We start from the raw sequence: 11,479 nt of genomic DNA on the forward strand, positions 1-11,479 counted from the left end.
AGCAACAGTGGTTCGAGTCAGCCCGAGCTGAGCAGCCGTGAGCTGCCAACAGGTGGCGGGATGGCTCAGCTAAAAAAAAAAAAAAAAAAAAATAGAATGATTGGTTCACTGAGTATGAACATATGGAAGACTTCTGATGCATGTAGCTAAATTGCATTCCTGAAAAACTGTAGCAGTTCACCCTACCAGGAGCCTGTTGGAATACTTGTTTCCATGTACACTTGCCATATTGAGATTTATTATAATTGCCAATTTATTGAGAGTTTATTACATGTTAAAAAATGTTATGCACTTAATATACATTATTTTATTTAATCTTCACGAAACATTGTAAGTTAAGTTCTATTATTATTTCCATCTCACAGATGAGGAAACTGAGGCTGAGGGAAATCCATATATTGCCTAAAGCCAAATAGCTGGAAAGTGTCTGCACAGTCAGGAATCCAGATCTGACTGCTAGGAGCCTGTGCTCTTAAGCACTCTGCTATACCCTATCTAGCTCTCTATCTTCATCTAAATTTCTGTCTATATTATCTAAATCTATTTCCCTTTTAAGATCATATTTGAACATATTTGTAATTTCAAAGGGGAAATTATCTCCCATTTTAATTTGCATTTTAAAAATTCTGTATTTTCTGTTATTTTTGTCTATTTTTGCTTTTGTATTGTTATGCATTTATCTACTGGTATGGTAATCTTTTTCTTATTGAGTTGTAAACTGCTTTATATATTAATGATTTTAACTCCATGTCAAATGTGCTAGCCCTTTCAGTGTGATGGTGGCAAATTGTGTAATAGTGAAAAATTGGACAAACATGAATGTCCAAAAATAGGAGAATGGTTGAATAAATTTTATACATTTCGGGTAAATATATAACAATCAAATGTTCTCTTTCTTTCAAATGTAATTTTGATTCAAGATCACATAGGCTATGTCTACACATTAAGAATGTTTCTACACAATAGTAGAATATCAGTCGAGTATTTAAATAACAAAAGCATGCAGTTCAGGTAATAAACACTGAATTAAGAAATTCTGAGTGCTAGGTAAAGACTATGTTTCAAAAAAAGCAGGGTAGACGTAGTACTGTAATATTGGTGCAAATTTTTTGCACCAGTTATCACAACCTTCGAGGCAAAATTAAGCTCATGAATAAGATTGCCAAAAAAAATGATTTCAACCTTATGCTTGGAATATATGAAAATCAGTGTCAAAGAAACTTAAGTTTGAAGTTTAACAATTGTGAGAGACAGTGAGTTACTGTTAATATTTTTAAAAATTGTAAATAATTGAGCAAAAGGACATTTTCTGCTTCTACTGTGCTATGTGTTATTTCTTAATAACATTGGCATATTTTGGAGCAATTTAACAAATTTTACAATTCCTTATGATATATGTTCAAACTGTAATATTGACTTATATATTTTCCCCAAACCCTCTCTTTGCTATTTATTTATCTGCAAAGCACCCACCCAGAAAACTATCTGTTTTAATTTAGCAATTCTGGTCTTATGACTATAGGGCCTAAGGAGTAAAACATTGCAGTTACCAACTCAGTGCAAATAAGCGATTATGGAAGGACCCTTGCTCAGATATCAGAATTCACCTCTTATTCTGTCATTTCCTAAAGACCGTCTTTCTTCCTACCAGACTCCCACTTCTTGTATTTGATTATGCTCTTTGTAGATACTAGTTGTTTAAAATTAGCTTGGTAATTTATTTTAAAACAGACTTATTTGATTTGTTCATTGTTTTTATAAGTCACATATTTTATACAGTACATTTAAGAGAAGTAACTCAAAACAACAATTTCACTTATCATCTAGTTTAGTGGTTCTCAACTCTGGCTGAACATTAGAATCTTCTGGGATTTTTTTAACAGCTCCAGGAAAAGGGTTTAACTTCAGGCAAATTAAATCAAGAACCTCTCGACATGGGCAAAGACACTGCTGTTTTTAAATCTCCCCTAGTGATTCAAATGTGCAAGAGTTGAGATCCTCAAATTCAAGCTTCTTCATTGGCAGTCTAAGAAAGCCAGTCACATGTTATTCAATCTTGGAAACAAAAATTTGAAAGTAACAGCAGAGAATCATAATAAATTTCCTTTCAGGGAATGCTTTGAATTAATAAATCTTTGGGTCACATATTTCTGTCTAAAGTCATAAACGTTTAACATATGCTCTAACCTGTGGTAGATTAATTTTGAGAGATCTGTTTTATGTTGTTGAGATTCACTGTAATTTTTTTCATAAAACCTAATTTGCTTGTGGGTTTTTTTTTTTTTCCTTTACACAAGGTTTGGAAAATTGGCTAAGGCAGGGCATAGCATTTGGTGCTATATGTTCTGGGGCTAGGAAATTGCAAAGACTGTTTTATTCAGCATTTTATATAGCATTAAAAAAAATACTTGGCCATTGATGGATCCCATACAAGCAAATCAGATCCCTAAATAAGAGTTCACTTTCATGGATTCCAATTATTCATGCCAATGTAGTGATAATCTCCAAGAAGGTGTATATGTAACATCATCTAATTTCAAGCAAACTCCCTGCCTGAGATAAATGATTTCTGAGTAGAGTTACTTAGAAGAAATTAAATTCCTGTAGCAGTAATTATTTCTGATTGTATTCATCATGTCTTGTGAATTCATCAACTCTTTGATCCACAACCACTTTGTACCCTGTTCCTCTTTCTATAGGTTTATTAGGAAAGTCATACTGGGGAATGAGATAAAAACAAACCCTCCACGCTTCACATCACCTGCTACATGCAGACCTAGGTCTATTTTATTTTTAACTTGAGGGTCAATTTATTTCCAAAAACATGACTAGATGCATCTGATTCTGACCTTTCAGATCTCTTTTTATTAACACAACTTGAGAGCTAATCATTCACTAGATGCCCATAAAACACATACCTGGCAAGTTCTTCTGTTTTCTTACTCCTTCTCTTTGCAGAATTTTGATAAACGTTTAAGGGTTAGAAAGATAACAATCCTGCTAGCAAGGTGACTGAGACTAATTTACTGCTTGGTGTATATAAGCTTTTTGTGTTCATTTTATTTTGAATTCCAGAACCTCCATTGATGTCTAAAGTTCTAATTTTATGGGACAAGCATATCATTCCTCTATCTTTATTCTGCAGATGAGAACATAGACAAGAGAAAATAAGTGACTTATTCTTGGAAGGCACTCTCATTTTCTGGTTTGATTCAAGAGTAAAAATGAAATTATTGAGAACAATAGGCTCACTCTATTCCCTTCAGGCAATGTCTCATAAATATTATTTCTCAAAATCAAGCTTTGATAAAACTCAGCTTGAGTTTTACCAACCTTGAGACTTCAAGGTTGGAATTTCAGGCAAGAACTTAGAATCTGGACATTGCTAACTGCTAATTAAAAGAAGATTCATATACTTTGATAGATAACTGGCCAGAGGGCCAAGGTAAATTTGTCTTATGAAGACACATAATATGAGCACCTGTATGGATAGCCACCTTGCCCAGCATGCAGGTAGGCAAAGAAATAATAAAAGGAAGGACAGCCTACCTCCAGATTTGGTGGCAGTGGACCCCATCAAAATGACTTGCCTGTGTTTTAAGAGCTCCAGCCTATGTTGGAGGAATGTAATTTAAAACAAAAAAATTATTCTGCTAACCCAGAAGCCCTCTTCACAAATGCAGTAGAGAAAGAAAATCATTGTATTATTGAATAAGCATTGAACCAGAATGTGATATACATCAAAGACAATCACTAAGAGATTACAAAGTCAGGAAGAAATCCTACCCTTCATATAGCCAAGCAGATAGAACCCATATATACCATATTTGCCGGCGTATAAGACGATTTTTTGGCCCTGAAAAATATGCCTCCAAGTGGGGGGTTGTCTTATACGCCAGGTACACTTCAGATNTGTTCTCTAAGGCAATGCTTTTAATTTAAACCTCTCTCTCTCTCTCTCTCTCTCTCTCTCTCTCTCTCTCTCTCTCTCTCTCTCTCATTACTTAAATATCCTCCAATTCCCTCCCCCATCCATATTTTGCACTTCAGCCACAGTGCCCTTTTTTGAAATGAAAATCTGATCACACATACCCCTTTCTTGCTTAGAGTACTTCAATGGCTTCTCACTGCCTAGAGAATGAAGCCCAGACTCCCTATCTGACATATAAGCTCCATTGTATTGTGTCTCTTGCATGGCCTTTCATAGCTAGACCAGCCACTCTTGACCTGCCTCTGATCTCTGAAAGGGACAATCTTGCCTTTAGGATGTGACTTTTCCTTTAGCAGATGGTACACATCTCTCCTTTCCCCTGTCTCTCGCCCTCCTATCTCCTGCGTATCTTCCCAGTGGCATGTTACCACTTCACACTTGCTTTGAAAGTACAGCCTCTGGAGACTGTCACCCTGGATTCCAGTTAAGGCTTTGCCACTTTCTAGGGTTGGACGTTGACTAAATTATTCTTCCTCTCAATTTTCGTTTCCTCATCTGTGAAATGGGGTAAAATTAGTACTCACCTCATTAGGTTGTTGTGAAAACTAAATAAACAAATACGTATAATGAATTTATCATGTGAGTATATAATAAATGATTATAATTAAATCCATTAACATCAAATTTTATTTAGAGTTTTTGGTCAGCTTGAGGATAATAAAAGGCAAACCTATGGTGACAAAATCTCTTAATTAGAAAAAAGCATTCCAAAGCCAATTATAAATGAATTGGGGATTATCAATTAATTAGTATCAGTTATTTTCTGTTCTTTTTTGTTGATTAGGATAACTAACACATAGTTTTTGAAATTCAAGATTAAAATGAAATAGATTTAAATGAAGGAATACCTATATTGAAAAGAAGGAATGGAATGTAAAAGAGGGAAGCCTAAGAAAATGTGAGGTGGGACCTCCTTGCCCTCCCCAGCAGAGAGTGTTGGCATCCTCCTGGGGGTCAAAGCTAAATTTCTGGGATCTTTTGAATTGTCCTGGAGGATTAGGAGCTAGTCACTGTTCTATGATTTATTGATCAAATCAACACCCTATTAAGAGTAAAAGGGAGTCAATCATTTCCATAGCCCTGATTTGTTCAGGACAATAGCAGAACCAGGGACTGTTCATGTCAAATCAGGTATTTTGGTTACCCTAAAGGTGGAGTGAGGAGAGATGCTGAATCAAGGGATATATAGATTTATTATAAATGACTGCTCTCCCTTCTCGTGTGTGTGTGTGTGTGTGTGTGTGTGTGTGACCCTCATTCTTTCTGTCTCTTTTTCTAGCATATCTATGACTTTCTTCTAATTTAACAAGTTTAAGTGTATGTATAATGCTCAGAAGACCCATGCAATAATTAAAATTCTCATATAAGCAAAAGAAACTCCCTTTTATTAAAGTGTCACTGTGTTGTAAACTACATTATAATAACGTTGTCTGGTAAGATTGCAGTGTTTATGAAGTCCCTGTATATTGAGATTATTATTGTTTGCAGTAATGCACAATGCTTTACATTCCAAATAAGCATTTACTATCTGTAGATAAATCTTCATAAACTGTGGGTCTGAACATGATTTATCTCTTTGGCTTTGGAACTTTTCAACCTGAGGCCTATTGTGAGAGTTGAAACATAAGTATAACTTTGTTTCCTCTTTATGATATCTATCCATGTGGTTTAATAATTCATTCATTCAATAAACACTTAATAACTGTCTTTGCTATATGCTAAGCACTGTTAGAGTTTATGAGGGACAGAAAAATAAATAAGATGTGGTCTTATGCTCAAAGTATTCACCATCTGCCAAAATTATTTTCTATGTTAAGAATATCTCCCTTTGTTTTTAATAACAATCAAATTTTAATGTTTACACTTGATAGAATCTACTGTGATCAGCAAGAGTATACTTATGTCATTGTTTAACTATCTATTGAAATGAAATTTAAATATTTATTTCTCCTCACTTCTACCCCTCATCACATCCTGGGCATCTTTTCTACGAAGCTGAGTCATCCAATGGTGGCTATTCCTGAACATGAAACTCTTGATTCCAAAGAGGTAAATGGAAGATACAGCTGGAGATCTAATTATCCATTTCCATGTGATATTAGATCATAGAAATAAGCCAATCTCATTTAATACATATATATTAATAAGGTTGTATTTTGTTTTTGTAAAGAAGGAATTAACTGGCCCATTCTGTGTTGTTCAGAAGAATCTGATCTTTAAATAAGTAAATTTTTGCTGCTGCTTAATGTGGAAGGTGATACTAGAGATTCCCACATGTGTAGCACCTGGATCACAAACTAACTCCTTTTATTCTGTTTTGTCTTTGTGATTTCCTCTTTGGAGTCACTGTGAAACCACAGTTGTTATCTTTAGAGGGTCAGTGGATGTCCCATAATACTTATGATGTGTTTCCTGAATCAGAGGTCTCAGGATCTCATGGTATCTCAGTTTCACGACCCTCACATAAATTTTGCATATGGCAGGTAGCATACAGGCAAAAGCATGCCTGCTCAAACATAGCTTCTAAGTTTCATGCAAATGTTTAGCCACTTTTACATTTTGAGGTGATAGACCATATATATATATATATAATTTAATTTTGTAAATACTATATTAGAGAAACAGGGAAAAAAATCTGTAAAGAAAGTTTTAATTTTGTGTTAATCAAGAGCAAGAATAATTGAACAATGTTTTTTCTTCTACATCTTCTCAGGCAAAGTGGCAAGTATAAAAAGAAGTGATTTCTTTTAAAGGATTCACCTTTAAGAAAGGAATAAGTATGCTCACTCGCTCATTTCAGATACCCTCATAAGTGAGGCATGCTTAATTTTTCAGCCTCTGAGTTTGGGGGGGGGGCGGGGAAATATAGTACAAAAGAAGTAAGAATAATAAAATTCCAAATAAAATCTGAATATTTTCCCTAAAACATCTTTTCCCCAATTTAGGGCATATCATCCACTTTTCATAAATTGATATCCCTATTTCTGCAAATTTTAAAACCTTTAGCATACAAGACCAGCGTGCTTCTCTGCTATAACATTAGTCATTAAAATATAAAAGGCATGTTATGAATAGAGGTGGATTCATATCCTTGACCACATCTCTGATTTTTTAAAAAATAGAATGATTGGGGGCCGGCTGAGTGGCTCAGTTGGTTAAGAGCTCGCTCAAGAGTTTGAGCTCTGAGCAACAGTGGTTCGAGTCAGCCCGAGCTGAGCAGCCGNTTTTTGGTGTTGAGTTGAATGAGTGTTTTATAAATTGTGGATATTAACCCCTTATCAGATATATCATTGGCAAATATCTTCTCCCATTCGGTAGGCTGTCTTTTTGTTTTCTTGATGATTTCCTTTGCTGTGAAAAAACTTTTAAGTTTGATGTAATCCCATATGTTCATTTGTTCTTTTATTTCCCTTGCCCCCGGGGATAGCTCAGTAAAAATATTACTGAGGGTGATGTCTTTCAGCCATATCTTAAAGGGCCTTCCTTCTACAAAGATCAGAGAAGAAAACTCGTTTTCTTACTGGTGTTAGACAAGTATTAGACTCACTGGCACTTAGACTCCCATGTAATGATGTTAATGACCAGCAGTTAATAGTGAGTTTTCTGTGGCTTTATATGATAATTAACACGTACGAAATTCCAACTAAATATGTGATACCACTCAGGGAATACACAAAGTAACGTAAAACTTTGTAGTGTTTTTAAAAGTTCATATAAGGAGCAAGTGTCACAGGTAAGAACTGATGGTAAGGATCCCAGTTAAGATTTTATGGCGCGTTCATTTTTACCATTGCTGGAGGGATTCCTTCTACATCAGCTGTGGCTCAGTTCAAGAGACTTTAAAAAAGGGAGCACTTTTTTTTTTCTAAGACAGCATCATTGATCAATGAACAGATTTTTGCTTAAGCATCACAGATTCATTGAATTATCTAAGTAGAAGAGGAACTGGAACTCATCTAGTTAGGGCCCAGATTTTACAGATGAGGAAACTGAGGCCCAGAGACAAAGTGATTTTCCCCAGGCCACAGAGGGAGTTAGTGGTATAAACAAACCCATAAACCTTTGGGCATCACCAAAAACAGATGCTGTATGTTTAAATTCTAATAAATATTTAAGCTACTGATTTTTTATTTTTAATATTTCAGGCTAATGCAGATGAAATCTTTAAGACATACGGATAGGAGTAGCCTGTCTCTGACTCTCATTCAAAACAGCTTTTTCCTCATCGCATGCATCACAAATGTCCCGCATTTAGGAAAAACTCAGCACTACTCACGTTTTGTCCCAAGGCATAGAATCTTCAGCAATGAAATAAAGCAACTAGTGTCTGGTGCACAAGTGCTGGGATGTGGTGGGCCCTGACCCCCAGCAGTTTGCAGTATTTTTGGAAAGTGAGATAAACTCACGTGTAACAGCCTTCATTCATTTAATTAACATTTTCAAGGCTTCCTCCTTCGCTTCCTCAGTGGAGTTGATGTATGCAGAACAGCTTCACCGTGACCCTCCAGCCTCGGTTCCTGGCATTCTTACACTCATTTTGCCCTTTCGCTCCAAATTTCCTCTGTATCTTCCCCTCAGCTCAGCTGTAATTTCTTTTCAGCTACTAATTTCATATGTACTTTCTAGACCTGTTATCGCGATTAGGTGATTTAGCCTTTATATTTCAGCCTCTGGGGAAGAGGTTCCGTCATCCTTCTAGACTAGTTCAGATTTATCTGTTCTGAACATAGCACTGGGAACTTTTACTTCAGAACACATCATTTTGTGTTGTTTCTAGATATTCCTGATTAGATAATCCATATCTCCCTCCCACTACACTGACCTCCAAGGGCAGGGACAATGTCTGTTCACTGTAACATCGCTAACATCTAGCAAAGTGCCTGGGATATTTGCAGGCACTTAATAAAAAATATCTGTGCTAAATTATTTAATTATACAATTGCAGTACAATTTCATTGATTAGAACATTTTGAATATAATTCATTTCAGTTGTGAATAAACACATGAAAAACATCCATTGCATCAGTTCATACAAAAGCACTGGTTATGGCCTCACAAATCAACCTATGAATGAACATTAGCATCAGCTGAGAACCCCTTAGAAGTGCAGACTCCAGGGCCCCTCTTCAGGCCTACTGTGTCAGAATCTGAAATTTAGAGACTCCTTATGTACTTCCTATGCACTGGTATATACTGTAAACCAGGGATGAAAAACTCCAATATTTTCTTAGGCCAGATCCCTTAAATGAGTGAAGTAAGGCAGATATACAGAGGGTGCCAAAAATATATATATACACATTTTAAGAGATGTTACCTATGCTCAAGCAGTAGTGCTCTGTAATCAGAAGTGTCTGGATGCTGATGGTAACCACTTTGAGCACCTCTTGTAATTGTAGAATTCAAACACGTCATGTATTCATTTTTTTGTCATCGGTATATATTGAGTATTACAATTTTAATAGTTTTCTCCCTTCCTTAAAATGTGTATACATTTTTTTGATACCCTCTGTTATGTATAAGCAGGATAATAGGTCACCTCTGACACTTGGCCTCCTCTTAGTAGGAGTGGTGGGGCTGTGTTGACATGGAGATCATTAGAGCTTCATCTAAAATGATCAGGCTGCTGCACAGATCAAGATGATTGTAGGACTAGTGTTGCAAGACTTTTGAGCAGTTCAAGAGAAAGAAACACAAACCTGCAAGTAGAGTCTGTGAACTCAAACACTGACTAACAAAATTCAATTCTTTGGAAAGTAGCAAAACTGTGAGGGTCAAAGAGAGCACGCATGTGTGAGAGTTCTAGTTGAAGGTCTCCAGCTTACAAAGTTTCATATAAACGAGGAGACCTTTAGGAATGTAGAAAACACTTCCTAATTCTTCACAAATACAGACTTCTTTAATTCAGCAAGTCAGAAAACCCTCTTTGTTTTCTCTAGGCATTTTATTCTTTCTTTCATTAATTTATTCATTCAGTACTGATTTAGTGTCTGCTCTGTGCTGAGGGGGCCCCATGCTGGGTGCAGAAGACTAAAGGTAGATAACACATAATCCACATGACTTCCATGGCTGACAGTCTCATAATGACAACCTCGTATTATGAAACATAATATTTTATATAGGTATTGCTACAGTAATTTGTCAGTTCTCCTGAGAGGTGTTCTTAAGAAAGTTTCACTCTAGCTTGAGGAGTTCACAAATCTAGTTCGAGAGACAAGAGGTAGAAGGTACAGCTTACGGAGGCAAATGGAGTAAAGGATGTTTACAAGAGGATGTGGTTCAGAAAAAGAAAAAAAAAAAAAGCCAAAGAAGTAAATTCTGAGTAACATGTATAGCACCCTTGGCAATATAAAAAGGTTCCCATTTCTTGCAACACTTCGTCAACTTTGTATTAATAATTTCTGGCAGACGAGAAAACCTACTTCATCTTCGTGTAGGTGGGAGAGTTATTTCATAAAAGTTAGAGCTTTGAACTTAATTTCTCAGATAGATTAAAGAATTAAGTGATTTAAGCACATTTTGCATCTTTTTTATTTCTAGTTACAGGGTTCTCATTTTTCTAGTTGGTTTGAGGGAATTTTATAATGTGTGTCTTTGTCAGACAAGTTTGTGTTACCTCTGGAAAGCAGTGACGTTTATGGGAACAAATGCTTCACAAGGCTCTATATTAGTTTGGTGGCAGCTGTGATCAAGAATCTAATAAAAATCAAGTGAACGTTTTATTCAAATAGCACTTGTTGATGATTCCACAATGGTGAGTGAGCAAAGGTCTAATTTGTTACACAATATATGAAACTGAAGTCTCCATCCAGGATAATAGCATGTTTTGTTTCATTGCATCTGAGCCTTCCCTTTCATCGATCCTTCTATGTTGAATAATTATCGGATTATAAAATTAATAACTTTTCACTTTATTATTTGGATGCAAAATAGTCATTTGTTCTCCAGAACAGTTACCACAAAGTAAACAGGCTTGGGGACTCTCTCTGTCCAGTATTCACTTACTCTCTCTTTCTCTGTAGATAGCCAGCCAATCACTTATATAGAATTTATTTTAATATTTTATGTTCATCGTTTCCATTCTGACTGTAATAGGATTTTTATACCAAGTTTTGTTTTTCTCCCCACTTAACATCTCTCTAGAACCCATGCATGACAAAATTTCTGCATTCAGTAGAGATATCAACATTCAACATTATTTCTCTCCGTTTCCCAATTTTTCTTTCCTAATCAACACAATATCATTGTGTCTACCAGATGTTTCTTCACTTATTCTAGGGAATAAGGGGGCTTAGAGCCACCCAGAAAAACTTGAGTCAATTCTGTTCTCTAAGGCAATGCTTTTAATTTAAACCTCCTTTATTCTCTCTCTCTCTCTCTCTCTCTCTCTCTCTCTCTCTCTCTCTCTCATTATTTAAATATCCTCCAATTCCCTCCCCCATCCATATTTTGCACTTCAGCCACAGTGCCCTTTTTTGAAATGAAAATCTG

The 11,479-nt window shown here is 35.8% G+C and overlaps 1 protein-coding gene across 11 annotated transcripts in view; it reads left to right on the plus strand.

Moving 5' to 3' along the window:
- The window catches only part of MLIP (muscular LMNA interacting protein), a 256,749-nt gene that overhangs the window by 233,868 nt on the left and 11,402 nt on the right, over window positions 1-11,479 (plus strand). For 9 of the 11 annotated variants that reach the window (XM_019668097.1, XM_019668101.1, XM_019668103.1 and 6 more), the window contains one exon: window positions 5,987-6,040. The exons of the other annotated variants lie outside the window; for them this stretch is intronic. In XM_019668097.1, coding sequence (XP_019523642.1) covers window positions 5,987-6,040 — 54 coding nt within the window. The remainder of the gene's footprint in view (window positions 1-5,986; window positions 6,041-11,479) is intronic. 11 annotated transcript variants of the gene reach the window in all.

The sequence above is a fragment of the Hipposideros armiger genome, unplaced genomic scaffold (genome assembly GCF_001890085.2).
Source record: "Hipposideros armiger isolate ML-2016 unplaced genomic scaffold, ASM189008v1 scaffold_516, whole genome shotgun sequence".
NCBI classification, from domain to species: domain Eukaryota; kingdom Metazoa; phylum Chordata; class Mammalia; order Chiroptera; family Hipposideridae; genus Hipposideros; species Hipposideros armiger.